The sequence below is a fragment of the Amblyraja radiata genome, chromosome 3, assembly GCF_010909765.2.
Source record: "Amblyraja radiata isolate CabotCenter1 chromosome 3, sAmbRad1.1.pri, whole genome shotgun sequence".
Taxonomy (NCBI): Eukaryota; Metazoa; Chordata; class Chondrichthyes; order Rajiformes; family Rajidae; genus Amblyraja; species Amblyraja radiata.
In genome coordinates this window covers 105799411-105817334 of record NC_045958.1, presented here as the reverse complement: position 1 = coordinate 105817334, position 17924 = coordinate 105799411, and the positions used below count along the sequence as shown (strand labels likewise).

Below are 17924 nucleotides of genomic sequence, written 5' to 3'. Positions count from 1 at the left end.
TTCCATAATCCCAGTTGGATATAACACAAATGAAGAATTAGGGAAAACTAGTTGCATTAGGCAGGCTGAATTGGTTATAACACATTTTAGATTGTGAACTAGAAGAGCCCTTTAGTTTATTATTGTCACATGTTCTGAGGTACAGTACAAAACTTTTCGTTCAATGCTATATAAAAAAAGCTCAGATATGCCATATATAGATACAATCGGTTCAAACTCGTACAATAGATAGAGCAAAGGGAAAACTACAGTGTAGAATATAGTTCACAGCATTGTAGCGCATCAGTTCCATAGGCAAAGTCCAATGTCCTCAATGTGCACCATGTGAATCGATCCGTACCCTAACTTATAAGTTGCGTTGGAATTTGGCTAGCAGAACAAGCTGTCTAACAAATATAAGCAGTAGACCATTACAAAAAACTGTCCTGTGTATTTGTAAACAGTGATTCTAATTCTGAAATTCAATGGTTAAATGAAATTGGGAAATCATTACCTTTAAAGAAAGAAGCATTAGCTCTCAGACAACAAATTGCTAAACTGTTCTGAGAACAATGCATGCTGAGCCTTTTCTAAGAATGACACGCACAACTTGTTTTTCAGAGAACACTGTCAACACAGTCAGTTTACAAAAATAGTTCAGGCGATAAGCTGTCTGGGCCTCATTAAAATGTCGATGGCCAATGACACCTTCACTGGCTTGCTCTTTGTGCAAGGAACGAGTAGTCTGAAGAAAGGTCTCGACCAGAAACGTCACATATTCCTTCTCTCCAGAGATGCTGACTGACCCGCTGAGTTACTCCAGCTTTTTGTGTCTATCTTAGGTAGTCTGAAGGCCTCTCAATTGATGCTTTGGGTGCCAGAGGATGGGGGAGGGAAGGGCGATGCTGGGTTGATTCAAGAGGATCTCACTGGTGCTATCGAACAGGGGAAAGTCCAAGACTGCAGAGGCTCTTTGAGAGGAATGTAATCTAGAAAGCGTGAGCTGGCATACGGGCCTGATGGCAGCCAGGACTCAGGTGCAGCAGACCTCAGCTGAAAGGTCTGTAGTGGCGGCAGCGTAAAGAGAGATGGGAGAGAAGGGGAAAGATAAATGAGGGGAAGATCAGTGGATGGGAGAAGAGAGGAGGTATGGAATAAGGAGAGGCAGAGAGAGAAAAGGTGGGGAAAGAGGATGAGGGGGGTAATGTCAAAAGTTGGAAGAGAGACCTCGTATTTATTCATAAATATTGTATCTCATTTAAAAAAGTCTTGTTATTGCAATAGATACAACAGTGATGAAGGAACTTGGAGAAAGGAATGCAGCATTTATATGCAGGAAGAATAGGTGAGCTAGATATGGGAGGCTGTGGGCTTGTAATGAGACAGAGGCAGAAGGACCCAGAAAGAGAAGTAAAGACTGGGCGTAGGTAGCACAGTAAAAGTTGACCATGAAGTATTGACCATGAAGCAGTGCCAATGGAGTTGGTATTGGTTTTTTATTGTCACCCGTACCGAGCCACGCTGATAGTGATTTGTTTAAGTGCTATCCAGTCAAATCATACTATACATACAAATCATACTATACTATACAATCAGGCCGTACACAAGTGAAAAGAGAAAAATACCAGAGTGCAGAATATAGTGTTACAGCATTACAGTTAGAGAAAAAGTGCAATGAGCTAGGTTGGGAGATCGAGACTACACCTAGTTTACGGGAGGACTGTCCAGTTGTCCGATAATAGGGGAGGAAGAAGCTCCTCCTGAGTCTAGAGGTACGTACTTTCAAACTTTTGTATCATCTGGCCGACGAGAGAGGAAATGACGAGGGGTGAAAAAGATCCTTCACTATCCCTCTGACACAAAGTAAGCAGCTCACCACCACCCAAAATTTCAATCCCTCCTGGCAAAAAAGAGAAGGATCTGCATTTTCGGGAGGATGATGACGGGCGCGCCGGGGGTGAGGAGTGAGGCCGGTGGGAGAGGAGAGGGAGTCGGGGGTCTGGCCCACCGCGCCCTCGAGGTCGGCTGCAGGAGGTGGACGGGCGAGGGGAGGGACGTGGCGTCCGAGGAAGGAGATGGCTGGAGGCCTGCAGTAGCCTGGGACTCGCCTGGAACAGGATCACTGGAGCGTGGACTTTCGACACATTGCATCAAAACATGGCACCTCCTGCATGCAGGCTCAGTAGACTAATTCTGTACACCTGCTAATCGGGGATCAGGGGTATGGTAATACTCTACTAGACTGTCTGTGTGATAAACATAGAAACATAGAAAAGAGGTGCAGGAGGAGGCCATTCGGCCCTTCGAGCCAGCACCGCCATTCATTGTGGTCATGGCTGATCGTCCCCAATCAATAACCCGTGCCTGCCTTCTCCCCATAAAGAATTTCACCATGTTAGCACTTTGCACATATGACACTAAAAGCATCATTGAGCAGTGGGAGTTGAGGGAGAGTCATTGTTTTTTTTTAATTCTCACAGAAACACAGGCGTAAGCCATGCAATTTCCCTTTGCCACACATTTGATGTTTTGCATTTACACATTCCTGTCTTTAATGGCTCTCATTAATCTATTAACCGGATGATCTGTAAATGGTGTATCACTATTGCTACGCTGACACTTTTCTCTAGGATATCCTTACGTCACATCCATCCAGAGCTGCGGAATGTTTTGTGTTTGTATTTCAGTCTTTCGGCCCCACCTCTCCCATTTCAATAACTGGTTTAAGCGATGTCAGAAAGCTCCACTTGCACTTACCTCCATTTGTAATTTGATGATCTCACTTTGCTTTTCCCTCTCTTGAGAACAGAGCTGTCTGTTCAGCAGCTGAATTTCCGTCTCCTTTTTGTCAATAATTCCCTTGAGTTCAGCCTCCTTTGTTTCAACTGGCAATAATGTAAATCACAAATTGAAGTAGCAGAAATAGGTCAGAGGCAAAGCAAATAAGACGTCTCCCAGGAGGCCGCTGCGGCAGACGCCGGCAGCCTCGCGGGTCGCTGTAGCCTCGGGCAGCGGAGCCCAAGCTTCAGCCCACAGATCACAAGTTATTGGGGCAGAATTAGGCCATTCGGCCCATCGAGTCCACTCTGCCATTCAATCATGGCTGATCTCTGCCTCCTAATTCAATTTTCCTGCCTTCTCCCCATAACCCTTGACACCCGATCTAATCAAGAATCTGTCTATCTCTAACTTAAAAATATCCACCAACTTGGCCTCCACAGCCTTCTGTGGCAATGAGTTCCACAGATTAACTACCCTCTGACTAAAGAAATTCCTCCTCATCTCCTTTCTAAAAGACAGCCCTTTAATTCTGAGGCTGTGACCTCTAGTCCTAGACTCTCCTACCAGTGGAAGCTTCCTTTCCACATCCACTCTATCTATGCCTTTCACTATTCTGTATGTTTCAATGAGGTCCCCCCTTAGCCTAAACTCCAGCGAGTACAGGCCCAGTGCTGCCAAGTGCTCATCATATGCTAACCCACTCATTCCTGGAATCATTCTTGTAAACCTCCTCTGGACCCTCTCCAGAGCCAGCACATCCTTCCCCAGATATGGTGCCCACATTTGCTCACAGTACTCCAAATGCGGCCTGACCAGAGCCTTATAGAGCCTCAGCATTACATCCCTGTTTTTTGTATTCCAGTCCTCTTGATATAAATGCTAGCATTGAATTTGACTTCCTTACTACCGATTCGACTTCCAAATTAACTTTTTGGGAGTCCTACACCAGCACTCCCAAGTCCCTTTGCACCTCCGATTTCTGGATTCTCTCTCCATTTAGAAAATAGTCTACAGCTTTATTCTTAATACCAAAATACACTGAATTTCATCTGCCACTTCTCTGCCCACTCTCCTAACCTGTCCAAGTCCTTCTGCAGAGTCCTTGCTTCCTCTACACTGCCTGCCCCTCCACCTATCTTACCATCATCCACAAACTTGGCCACAAAGCCTTCAATTCCCTCGTCCAAATCATTAATACACAACGTGAAGAGAAGCGGTCCCAGCACCGACCATTGCGGAGCTCCACTAGTCACTGGCAGCCAACCTGAAAAAGTGCCTTTTATTGCAAATCTTTGCTTTCTGCCATCCAGCCAACCCTCTATCCATGCTAGTATCTGCCCTTTGATACCTTAGGCTCTCATTTTCCCTAGCCGCCCAAAGCAGCACCTTATCGAAGGCGTTCTGAAAATCTAGGTAAACAACATCTACAGCCTCCCCCTCGGTCTGTCCCACTATTAACTTCCTCAAAGGACACCAGCAGATCTGTCGGTGGAGCTTGGGTCGACGAGCCTCAATGGGTTGGCGGAGACTCGCGGCCGACGGAGCCTGTGTTGATGGAGCCCACGGCCAGGGCTTCGGTCAATTTCCGCATCCGGCCCGCAAAGGGGTGTAAAGTTAATACACACAGCACTGCCAGTTTGGCACTCAATGGTTTAAACAGAGCACTGTCAGTTTAACAAGTGGGAATTTAAACAAAGAGCAGTCGGCTGCAGCGCTATGGGTTGTAAATATAGCACTACCGGCTGCAGCGCTATGGGCTTTAAACATAGCGCCATGGCCACAGTGCTGTGGGTCACGGATTGTTCGGGAGAATTTTCATATAACCATGAGTCTTTGGAATTCTCTTTCTCAGCGGAAGTTGAGCCTTTGATTATTTTTCAGGCAGTGGTAGAATTCTGGATAAGCCTAGTGGTGAAAAGTTACCAGTGGGTAGTGGGATTGCAGTTACATTGGGATTGGCCTTGATTTTATAGAACGGTGGGTGGGCTCAAGGGACCAAGAGGAAGGGGTGGAGGGAGGGAGAGAGGGAGAAGGATGGAGGGAGGGAAACGGGGAGGGAGGGAAACGGGGAGGGAGGGAAATGGGGAGGGAGGGAGAGAGAGGGAGAGAGAGAGAGAGAAGGGGAGAGGGAGAGAGGGAGGGGGAGAGGGGGAGAGGGGGAGAGGGAAGGAGAGAGAGGGGGAAGGAGGGAGGGAGGGAGAGAGACGGATGTAGAGGGAAGGAAAGAGAGGGATAGAGAAAGAGAGGGAGGGAAGGAGGGAGAGAGAGAGAAGGAGGGAGAAAGGGAGCGAGGGAGGGACAGAGAGGGAGGGATGGAAAGGGGGAGGGATGGAAAGGGGGAGGGACGGAGGAGGAGGGAGGGAGGGAGAGAGGGAGGGAGGGAGGGAGGGAGGGAGGGAGGGAGGAGGGAGGGAGGGAGGGGGAGGGAGGGAGGGAGAGTGGGAGAGAGAGGGAGGGAGGGAGAGAGAGTGGGAGGGAGTGAGAGCAGAGACTGAGACACATGAGAGCAGGTTGAAAAAACGAAGATAACGAAAGCTGTTGGAGGCAACGAAAGCTGCCTTGCATAACATTCTACATGTGAGTAACAGAAGCAGGCAGATTCGGTGTCGTCACATAGATCTGTTTTACCTTGTTCTTCTTTGTGTTGTTAACGTGTTCGCAAAAAAACCCAACAACAAATAGCACGCAGGAAGCATTTTTGAAAATTTCAGGAAATACCATCAAATTCCAGGAAATTTGGGATTCTATTTAAGGAAATGTTTGTTTGAGGTATGGAAGCACTGAATTAGCTTGGCATTCTGGGCTAATCCCATTTGCTTGCATTTAGCCCTTATCCCACTAAACTCATTCTACCCATATATCGGCTTAAATGACTTTTAAAAGTCATAATTATATCCGCTTCTGTACCTTCCCCATGCAACTCGTTCCAGATATTCCACTCTTTGAGTGAAAAGGTTTAACTCTCTTTAACTCTCCCCCTCACCAACAGCTCCCATTTGGCAGAAATGAGGAGTAAGCGACAAAGGCTGAAGGTGAAAAGGAGACAAAAGGGTGACGGATAAGGAGAGAAGCGGAAGGAGTGAAATGTAAAACTGGAAGGACTGATATGGGTGGAAGGAGACGGAGGGAAGGGAAAGCGGGGTTAGGTTGGGATAATGTGAGAAGGGAGATAAGCGTACAGAGGAGAAGGGAGCATGGTGAGTGGGGCAGTGGGAAATGGTGGGAGAAATGTGTGGGCACCAGAATGGTTGGGGTAGGGGGCTGTGAAGGGGAAAGAACTGCGGGGAGAGGGCGGTATTACTTGAAATTGAAGAATTCAATGTTCATATTGTTAGTTTGTAAGCTACCCAAGCGGAAAATGATGTGTTTTTCTTCCATTTTGCACGTGTCCTCATTTTTGGCAGGCCAATGAGAGAAAGGTCGTTATGGGAAAAGAAAGAGGAGTTAAGATGATTGGCAACCGGGAGATCCAGCAGACCTTGGCAGCGGGTGTTCGGCAAAACAATCTACACTTGGTCTCACGGATATGAAGGAGCACCGAATGCAGTAGATGAGGTTGGAGGAGGAATGTGGCAGATAGCACTATTGATCCCGAAAATCCACTTACATTGTCTGGTCAGTTTCTGGTGAATCTCAGCACGCTCCACCTGGTGCTCCTGCTCCATTGTGTTCACCTGTAACTGCAGCTTCTCCACATGTTCTTTATCTTCCTGCAAAGATATTGCGACGAGGCTTACACTTCCTAACGACAGCATCAACAAAATACATTGCAACATAGATGGTGGACATGGAGAGGGTATTTGAGGGTAAATCCACACTTGGCCGGTAGAAGTCTATTAAAAAGCCAGCTGGCTAGTGTTCGGGGCCAGTATGTTCCTGTGCGGATGAAAGATCGGGATGGCAAGGCTCAGGGACTTTGGATGATGAGATATTGTACGTTTAGTCAAAAAGAAAAAGGGAGCACAAGTAAAGTCTGGGAAGCTAAAAATCAGACAAGATCTTGAGGAATATAAAGGATGGAGGAAAACTTACCAAAGAATTAGGACAGTTAACGGGGCCATAAAATACCCTTGGCAAGTAAGATTAAAGAGAATCACACAGAATTTTTCTACTCTACATAACACAATCATACTCAAGTACAAGTGTGTAAGAATAATAGATTATACTGAGAGAGTCTTCATGTTTCTGGTGTCATCTTGTATCCTTCAAATTCAAAATAGTTTTAAATGTTAGAGCGTTAACTTGGGCGTAGAGGCCCTTTGTCCATGGGGGCACGGCGTTGGAGTTGTGGTGTCAGCCTGGCCAGGCAAAGTTGTTAATGTCCTCCACCACTGCTCCAATGATCTGAATCGCTGCAGGCTACGTCCCATCCACTTGTTTGGCTACTTGGAGCAGCGCCCAATCTAATCGAGTCCGAGGCTGCTGCAGGTCCTCCAGTGGACAACTCCACCAGCGCAACGGTCCGAGCACATCGACCCACAAACGCGCCATCCCTCGCCTCACGAGGCTACCGTTCACCCTCCAAAGCCCGGGGCGTCACTTGCAGCCGACATCGGCACACCCAGAGTAGAGTGCATCGATCCTCCACCCCATTCACCAACAGCCACCCTTTCTTCCGCCCGCCGCCATCGTGAAGATTTTGGTGTCATCTGCAAAGTTACTAATCAACAGGGGACCCAGCACTGATCCCTGCTTCACAAGTTATAGGAGTAGAATTAGGCCATTCGGCCCATTAAGTCTACTCCACCATTCAATCATGGCTGATCTATCTCTCCCTCCTAACCCCATTCTCCTGCTTTCTCCCCATAACCTCTGGCACCCGTACTAATCAAGAATCTATTTATCTCTGCTTTAAAAATATCGACTGACTTATCGACGGCCTCCACAGCCGTCTGTGTCAATGAGTTCCACAGATTAACTACCCTCTGACTAAAGAAGTTCCTCCTCACCTCCATTCTAAAAGAGCGCCCTTTAATTCTGAGGCTATGACCACCAATGGAAACATCCTTTCCACATCCACTCTATCTATGCCGTTCATTATTCTGTAAGGCACACCATTGGTTTCTGGCCTACGATCTGAAAAACAAGCCTCTGCTACCACCCTTTGACTCCCTCCATCAAGCTAATATCGCATCCATTGGATGGATCACACTGGATTCCATGTGATCTATCCATTTGGATCAGCCTTGTCCTTGACCAGGCAAGTATCTTGTCAAAAACCATGCTGAGGCCCACATAGACAACTGCCATGTCGTTAGCAATTCTCTTGGTCATCTCTTTAAAAAACATGGCCAAATTCATATGAAACAATTTCCCTTGCACAAAGCCAAAGTGACCATCCCCAATCTCCTTTCCAAATGCAGATGAGTGTGTCTCTCAGTATCCTCTCCTGTAGCTTTCAAACCACTGATGTCAGGATCACCAGCCTGTAGTTCCCTGGCTTGTCCTTGCAGTCCTATTTAAAAAGAGGCACAACATTAGTCACTCTCTAGTTTTCTGGTGTCTCATAGGTGGCGAAGGAAGATACTAAAAATCTCTGCCAGAGCCTCAGCAATTTCTTCCCCTGCTTCCCCCAATGCACTAGGAAACACTTGGTCAGGCCCTGGAGATTTACAGTATGTGCCTCAAGACTACCACCATCGCCTCTTTCATAATGTTGATATGCTTTAGGACATCATTGTTCTCTTCCCTAAATTGGCTAGCTGCCCCAAACTTGCAGACAAGAAATATTCATTTTAAACTTTGCCCATCTCCCAAGGCTCCACACACACACTCATCACCACACTGATCCTTAAGGGATAATATTATTTTCCGAGTTATCCTTTTGCTCTTAATGTACTTGTAGAATCTCTTATGATTCTCATTTACCTTATCTGCCACTGCAAGCTCATTTCCTCTTTCTGGCAAAATCTTTGAGTGTTTGTTATGGCTGGACTTAACACAGCTTTTAGACTGTTAAGAGAGGTTAAAAGAACAACTCATATCTGGTTCCAATAACTGAAAGCTAGAAGAACTCAGTGGGTGAAGCAGCGTGTGGAGGCAAAGAATGTAAATCAAAGTTTTGATTCAAGATCCTGCTTTGGGACCCTTTGTTTCAATAAATGCTGCTCAACCTGCTGAGTTTCTTCCAGTGCTGTTTTTTATTGCAGGTTCCAGCGTCTGCACATTCTTTTATCAGTCTCATCTTAGACAATAGGCAATAAGTGCATGATCATGGCTGATCATAGCTTATGCATTGGTCTATGGTCACAAAGTCAATCAAAATGTTCTGGTTAAAGCTGTAATCAAAAAGGCGATTTCCTAATGGTAACGGCGATGGGATTAATAAGTAGCTGGAGGTGCAGGACAACGTATTGATAGTTTAGTTTAGAGATACAGCGCGGAAACCGTCTCTTCGGCCCACTGAGTCCGCACCGACTGCCGATCACCTCACACTACCCTATACACACTACGGCCAATTTAAATTTATACCAAGCCAATTAACCTACAAACCTGTACATCTTTGTAGTGTGGGAGGAGACCGAAGATCTTGGAGAAAATCCCACGCAGGTCACGGTGAGAACGTACAAACTCTGTAGAGTTAGCATCTGTAGTCAGGATCGAACCCGGGTCTTTGACTTTGGAGTAATGCAGTTACTCTACCGCTGCACACCGTGCCGCCATTGATAGTAATATCAATGTTAAAAAGGAAGTGAAACATAATGAAGGTAGATTAGAAGGTGATAAGTGCACTTGGTTTGCCAGTCAATCACACAATCAGCGTATTCTATGTAGGCATTATATACTGACATTTCAGGTGATTTAGAATAAAACTACAACTGTACAAATTTGATATCAGTTCTAGTTCAGGAATGATCATCCTCATCACCCGACTGGACAATCACAAAATAAAACGGGTCTAAAGTCACGCCCTACCTGTTCAACCAATTTTAAGTTCTCCTCCATTTCCTTGATCCTTCTTTTTAAATTTCCATTTTCGTCTGCAAGAACAGTGATTTATAAAAATGTGTTAATTTATCTGAGTAATTGCCCAGATTTTAGCTGTAACTCTGTGAAAGCACTCACATACATGCACATGCTGACACAGACCGACAGAGGCACTCACTCCACCAACACACGCTGACCCACACTCATGCAAACCTACAAACGCATGACTCACGTCAGCATCAATCCACCAACCTCCGGACAGACACAATTACCCCTTTCCCCACTATCAGTTGAAATTTGGTGGTGCTGTAAATAGCAAGGAAGCTTGTCTCAGGCTTCAAAAGGATAGAGATCAGTTGGAAAGCTGGGCCGAGCATGGAATTAATGGTGACAAATGTGAGGAAATATACTTTGGAAAGTCAAATAGGGACAGGACACATACAGTAGATGACAAGGTGCTTAGCAATGTTGATGAGCAGAAAGACATAAGGGTCCAAGTCCACAATTTCCTGAAAGTTATTGTCACGTGTACAGCGATACAGCAAAAAGCTTTCATTTGCATACTATCCAGTTAAAGAAGACTCGACATGAATACAATCAAGCTGTCCATAGCGCACAGATAAGGGATCAAGGGTGAAAGTAGCACCATAGGTGGATAGGGTGATGAAGAAGGCATATGGCATGCTTGCCTTCATAGGTTAGGGTATAGAATATAAAAGTTGTGATGTTTTGAAGAACTTTACATGGATAGGAAAGGTTTAGAGGGATATGCAGCAAATGCAGGCAAATGGGACCAGCCTAGAATGAGTTGGGCTGAAGGGCTTGTTTCATGACTTTATGACTATACAATGTCTAGACTGCATTGTGTGTAATTCTGAAAGCCACACTATTTGAAAGATGTGGTTCTGATGGAATGTGTGCATTGGAGATTCACCAGGATGCTGCCTGGATTGGACGACTTTAGTTATGGGAAAGATTGGACAGGCTGGGCTTATTGTAGGGCCAGAAGAGGCTGAGGGTGACCTAATAGAAGTATTAAAAATATCATGAAACATAGGATTGATAGTCAAAATCTATTATTCCTTGGTAGTGGCATGAAAAACAAGAGAGCATGAGTTTATTGTGAGAGAGAGTTGTTTTAAAGGGGAACTGAGGGGTGTTTTTGTTTTACACAGAGTGGTTGATATCTGGAACATGCTGCGAGAGAAGATGAAGGAATTAGATATAATCCTAATGATTAGGATAGAACATAGAAAATAAGTGCAGGAGTAGACCATTCAATATAATCATGGCTGATCATCTAAAATCAGTACCCCGTTTCTGCTTTTTTACCCACATCCCTTGATTCCGTTAGCCTTGAAACAACACGAGATGCATTTAGACAGGCATTTGAATTGGCAAGGCATAGAAGGATAAGGTCCATATGCAGAAACATTTAATTAATGTACTGTAGATGGCCAAAAAGGGGGAATGGACGTGGGGGCTGAAGATTGCATAACTCTATACACAAATAATGCTTCATGCCCAGTGAATGTAGTTGTGCAGTCGAGTAGCTGTCATAAAAGCTTTTCAACCTTATTTATGCAAAGCTAAGATGTTTCAAAACATAGAAGCTAAAGGCTTGTGACATGACTTTAGCAGCAGTCCATTCTCACCACAGATGAAGCAAAAGGAATGTCAAAGTTCAACAGTCAAAGTCAAAGCCAATTTTATTCGTCACATGCACCCAAAGGTGCAGTGAAACAAATTTGCCAGCAGTGATACACTTAAAAAGAACACACAATGCACAATAAGATTTAACACAAACATCCACCACAGCATTCTTCACTGTGGTGGAAGGCAACAAGGATCTGCCAGTCCTCCTCCCTTGTTCAAGTCATGTTCAATCAAGTAAAAGGACTCTTGCAAGTGGGATTGGTAAGAAACGACCATTCAATGCAGAGTAAGTAAGTTCTAGCTAGAGTAACTCTACAGAATGGTAAAAACAAATGTAAATATATGACTCAAAACTGGAATGAAATTTCAGAACTTGCCTGTGACTGGTTCATTTTTATTGCTGTTTAACACAGCAAGTTAGGGTAGTACTTCATGAGCCTAGTTCAACTATTCTAGTTCAACTGAGATTCACGCATAGCCATCCTCTTCCTCAGGTCCTTGCCTCACCACCCCTCCACCTGCTCTCCACTCACTCCTGAAACCCCTCGCCTCTTGTTCCTTCAGTATGGGAAGTGGCTGATTTATGATTCCGTGACTGACGTTCAGTGCGGCATCATAAGGTCATAAGTGATAAAAGCAGTGATAGAAATTAGGTCATTCGGTCCATTAAATCTACTCCACCATTTAATAATGGCTGTTCTATCTTTTCCTCTCAACCCCATTCTCCTGCCTTCTCCCCAAAACCCCAGACACCCGTATTAATGAAGAATCTATCGATGTATAGGAAGGTACTGCAGATGCTGGTTTAAACTGGATAGACACAACATGCTGGAGGCAGCATCTCTGGATAGAAGGAATGGGTGATGTTTCATAATGAGACCCTTCTTCAGAAGCTATCTATCTCTGCTTTAAAAATATCCATTGACGTGGCATCCACAGCCTACTGTGGCAATTAATTCCACAGATTCCACACTCTGACTAAAGAAATTCCTTCTCATTGTCCTAAAGGAATGTCCTTTAATTCTGAGGCTATGACATCTCATCCTTGACAACATCCACTCTATCCTGACCTTTCACTATTCAGTACCCTCACGTTCCCACTCATCCTTCTAATGCGTAGCTTCGCTGAATTAACAAATGTTTCTGGCACAAGCGCTTTCCACCTCAGTATGACTATTAGCTGCGGTATCTCCGTTTTCCTGCAGATGGGAGTGTTGGCTGCTCCCTGCTCCCAGCTGGAAAATACAATCACCAACAACCAGTTGGAATGCATGTTAATCCTATTTTTAAACTATTATGGTCATTGGCATTTGATCATAGGGCATGATTTCCACTATGGTTATGTCGATGAATGTGTTCACACAACCATTTGTTCTGCAGTCAGAGCAAGATAGGAGTGTTTGATGATCGAGCAATTTGTTTATCTTAGTTTATTGTCACGTATACCGAGGTACAGTGAAGAGCAATTTTGTCGTGTTAACCAGTCAGTGGAAAGACAATCTATGATTACAATTGAACAGTCCACAGTGTACAGATGCATGATAAAGGGAATAACATTTAGCGCAAGATAATGGGCGGCATATGATGGCACAGCGGTAGAGTTGCTGCCGTACAGCGCCAGAGTCCCGTGTTCCATCCTGACTACGGGTGCTGTCTGTACGGAGTTTGTACTTTCTTCCCATGACCTGCATCGGTTTTCTCCGAGATGTTCGGTTTCCTCCCACACTTCAAAAACGTACAGTTTGTAGGTTAATTGGCTTTGTATAAATGTAAACTTGTCCCTAGTGCGTGTAGGATAGTGTTAGGTGTGCGGGGATCGCTGGTTGACGCGGACTAGGTGGGTCGAAGGGCCTGTTTCCGTGCTGTGTCTCTAAACTAAACTAAAGTCCAGTGAAATCCAATTAAAGATGACCCGAGGATCTCCAATGAGGTCGACTAGATCAGGAGCACTCTCTGCTATGCACTGTCTTCCCAGTGGCACCAAGAAGAAACTTGAACAACATCCATGATGGGATCACTAATGCTTGGCTGCCTGAACTGAACAAGTATGAACAGGCAGCTGGATGATTGGTTGCCGGAAGATGAAGTCCAGACACTCTATTCTAGAGCAAACGTTGAAGTAAGGGAATGGGGGTAGATATGAACATCATTCAACTGTACAAGATCATGAGGGGCGTGGATCAAGTGAACACTCACTGTCTTTTTCCCAAGATAGAGGATTCTAAAACTAGAGATCATAGGCTTAAGGTAAGAGGGGACAGATTTAAGAGGGAGCATAGGGCCGACTTTTCATTCAGAGGGTAGATGGTGTGTGGATTGAGCTGCCAGAGGAAGCTATAGACGTGATTATAATTGCAACTTTTAAATGACATTTGGACAGATATATGGATAGCAATGGTATAGAGGGATATGGGCTAAATGGGACTAGACCAATATGGCAACGTGTTTGGCATGGACAAGATGGACTGAAAAGCTTTTTTCCACGCTGTGTGGCTCTTTCAGGTGAGCATTGAGTAAAATCACTGACATTTTTTCCTTTCAAGATCCTGCAGTGCAGGCAAGCTTTCTTGAAGCGTTCCTTCTAGATTGTGGAAAAATCTCCATCCTCTTACGATTGACTAAGCCATCAACAATCTGGTGTCATGGTCACCTGGCGAGGATTCCAAATACAAGGCGTAGCTATGGGCACGCGCATGGGCCCCAGCTACGCCTGCCTCTTTGTCGGGTACGTCGAACAGTCCTTGTTCAATATGTACCAGGGCCCCATCCCCGACCTCTACCTCCGTTACATGATGACTGCTTTGGGGCCACCTCCTGCACCCACACACAGCTGACTGACTTCATCCACGTCACCACCAACTTCCATCCGGCACTCAAATATACCTGGACTATTTCCGACACTTCCCTACCATTCCTTGACCTCACTATCTCCATCGCAGGTGATAGACTTCTTACCGACATCCACTATAAACCCACTGACTCCCATGGCTATCTGGACTACACTTCTTCCCACCCTGCTTCCTGTAAGGACTCCATCCCCTACTTCCAATTCCTCCGCCTACGCCGCGTCTGCTCCCAGGATGAGGCGTTCCACACCAGGGCATCTGAAATGTCCTCATTCTTCAGGGAACGGGGGTTCCCCATCTCCACCATAGATGAGGTTCACACCAGGGTCTTTTCCATACCCCGCAGCACTACTCTCTCTCCCCATCCCCGCACTCGCAACAAGGGCAGAGTCCCTCTGGTCCTCACCTTTCACCCCACCAGCCGTCACATACAACAAATAATCCTCCATCATTTTCGCCACCTCCAACATGACCCCACCACTCGCCACATCTTCCCATCTCCCCCCATGTCTGCCTTCCGCAAAGACCGCTAACTCCGCAACTCCCTTGTCAATTCTTCCCTTCCCTCCCGTACCACCCCCTCCCCGGGCACTTTCCGTTGCAACCGCAAGAAATGCAACACCTGTCCCTTTACCTCCCCCCTCGACTCCATTCAAGGACCCAAGCAGTCGTTCCAGGTGCGACAGAGGTTCACCTGTATCTCCTCCAACCTCATCTACTGCATCCGCTGCTCTAGATGTCAGCTGATCTACATCGGTGAGACCAAGCGGAGGTTGGGCGATCGCTTCGCCGAACACCTCCGCTCGGTCCGCAAGAACCTACCTGACCTCCCGGTGGCTCAGCACTTCAACTCCCCCTCCCATTCCCAATCCGACCTCTCTGTCCTGGGTCTCCTCCATTGCCAGAGTGAGCAACACCGGAAATTGGAGGAACAGCACCTCCAACCTCACCTCTGCATCCTGCGGGCATGAACATTGAATTCTCCCAATTTTGTTAGCCCTTGCTGTCTCCTCCCCTTCCTCAGCCCTCGGGCTGTCTCCTCCCATCCCCCAGTCCTCGGGCTCCTCCACCTCCTTTTTCCTTCCTTCTCCCCGCCAACCCCTATCAGTCTGAAGAAGGGTTTCGGCCCGAAACGTTACCTATTTCCTTTGCTCCATAGATGCTGCTGCACCCGCTGAGTTTCTCCAGCATTTTTGTGTACCGAGGATTCCAAGGGGACAGAAGGATGAAAATTGGACAAAAAAAAATTGTCCCTTCACAAACTGAGAATCAAAATCTCCAATGGGACAAGAAATGAGGTGGAGGGAAATCCCTAAAGAATAAGCATTCCCAAAGTAAACTCTTGTGTACAATGTGGAAACACTGAACTTTCATCCAGTATGAATTAACCCAAATCTCAGTCTCAATGTGTCTCTTCAGCACAATCTCTGCTGCTGCAATTAAATGCCAGATTTGAATGGATGGTTGAAAACACTGAGAAAGGGAAGAAAAGATCAGGAAAATAACTGAATCAATGGAACAACATTCTCACCTCTTTCTTTTTATTCCTTCCCAACTCCATTGCAGTTCTCTCACTATCTCCCATCTCTAGTCATTTTACTTCTTCTCCTCCTTCATACACTCATCGCTCATCTCTGTCGCCCATTTCCCTTTTATCCACCGTCTTTCCCTCCGCCTATCCCTCTCTCTGGCTTTACATTTCACCCATCTTCTCTCCTTATCTGACACCCTTTTGGTCTCCATTTCACCTCCAGCCTTGGTCACTTAATCCACCCATCTCCCAATCAGCCCCCTGCCCCTCCCCTCATTGGTATCCATCTATCATTTGTCAGGCTTTGTACCACCCCATCTTTAGTTTAATTTAGTTTAGAGATACAGCGCGGAAACAGGCCCTTCGGCCCACCGAATCCGCGCCGACCAGCGATCCCCACACACTATCACTATTCCACACACACGAGGGACAATGTTTACATTTACCAAACCAATTAAACTATAAACCTGTACGTCTTTGGAATGTGGGAGGAAAGTGAAGATCTCGAAAAAAAAACCCACGCAGGTCACGGGGAGAACGTACAAACTCCATACAGACAGCACCCCTAGTCAGGATCGAACCCAGGTCTCTGGTGTTGCATTCGCTGTAAGGCAGCATCTCTACCGCCGCCCTAACAGGGCGTTTATCTCTTTTTCCGTTTTCTCCCCCCTAATGCATCAGTCTGAAGAATGATTCTGACTTGAAATGTCGCCTCCCCATTCCATCCCCTGACCCGCTGAGTTCCTCCGGCACTTTGTGTTTTGCTCAAGATTCCAGTAACTGTAGTCTCTTGTGTCAACATTCCATTACTTTCTGTGTAGAAGGGAACTGCAGATGCTGGTTTAAACTGAACGTAGACACAAATGCTGGAGTAACTCAGTGGGACAGGCAGCATCTCTGGAGGGAAGGAATGGGGGACGTTTCAGATCAAGACCCTTCTTCGTTTGAAGAAACGTCACCCATTCCTTCTCTCCAGAGATGCTGCCTGTCCCGCTGAGTTACTCCAGCTTTTTGTGTCAATCTTGCATTACTTTCTGCCTAATTTACCATGAACTCTTACCTCTCACATTATATTGTTTTTGGATGGTGCCTTGCAGTCCCTCTATCACTCCATGCAGCAAAACACATTCTGAAAAGCAAAAATATTCAATCCATTACTGGATATAAAAGTTGTACACAAATCTAGTTTGCTCAACTCTGACTTGCACTGGGATGCGATTCCTGAGAGGGCTGGGGACAAGTTGTGGCAGCAGATCTGGAATCTGGGCTTTCTCACAATCTTCTGAGATTTGACTGAAAGTGATGACACAGGTTGACAGGAGGAAGAAGATGTTGTTTGGAACGTTTGTTGAGGAATGATGGCATCACATTACAACTGCAGAAGATGCTGGCCAGACCACGTTTGGTCACTATGTGCAGTTCTGGTCACTGAGCTATAGGTAGATGCCATTATGCTAAAAGAGTACAATGCTCTTACCAAGACAGAATGCCTTGAATTACAAGGGGATGTTTGCCTTTTCTGAATGAGAAGAGGTGACGTTATAGAGATAGGGGTATTTGAGTTTTATAGCAAGTTTCCATGATGCAAATCAGATATAATGCAATCGGGGAATACTATTTATATTGCACGACCTAGGTTGAATCTAATGCAGAAAAAAAGACACAAGGTGCTGGAATAACTCATTGGGTTAGGCAGCATCTCCGAAGAACATGGATAGGTGATGGTTTTGATTGGGACCCTTCTCCAGACTCATCCATTGACTGAAGAAGGGGCCCGACCCAAAATGTTACCTTTCCATTTTGAGTCTGAAGAAGGGTCTAGACCCAAAACGTCACCAATCCATGAGTCTGAGAGGGATCTCGACGTGAAATGTCTCCTATCCATGTTCAATCTGAAGAAGGGTCCCGACCCCCGAAACTTCACCTATCCATGAGTCTAATGAAGGGTTCTGACCCGAAACGTCACGTATCCATGCTCTGTAGTGATGCCTCCTGACCCCATTGAGTTACTCCAGCACTTTTTTTGTAAACCAGCATCTGCAGTTCCTTGTTTCAACATTCCGGATCTAACACAATTTTGATTGGGAATTAGAAAACCACTTGAAAGTGACTTTGGAAATTGAGAAGCAGTCACAGAGTAAGGGAATAAACTGCCTCCACGCAGTAATCAAACACCTTAACCTCTTAACACAGTCTGTCAGTTT

The 17924-nt window shown here is 45.8% G+C and overlaps 1 protein-coding gene across 3 annotated transcripts in view; it reads right to left on the bottom strand.

The window, feature by feature from the left end:
- ccdc152 (coiled-coil domain containing 152) overlaps window positions 1-17924 on the bottom strand; it is a 74820-nt gene that overhangs the window by 5552 nt on the left and 51344 nt on the right. For 2 of the 3 annotated variants that reach the window (XM_033018513.1, XM_033018514.1), the window contains 4 exons: window positions 16781-16849; window positions 9676-9740; window positions 6368-6470; window positions 2737-2864 (listed from right to left, as the gene is read on the bottom strand). In XM_033018513.1, coding sequence (XP_032874404.1) covers window positions 2737-2864; window positions 6368-6470; window positions 9676-9740; window positions 16781-16849 — 365 coding nt within the window. The remainder of the gene's footprint in view (window positions 1-2736; window positions 2865-6367; window positions 6471-9675; window positions 9741-16780; window positions 16850-17924) is intronic. The other variant, XM_033018515.1, reaches the window with a different exon arrangement.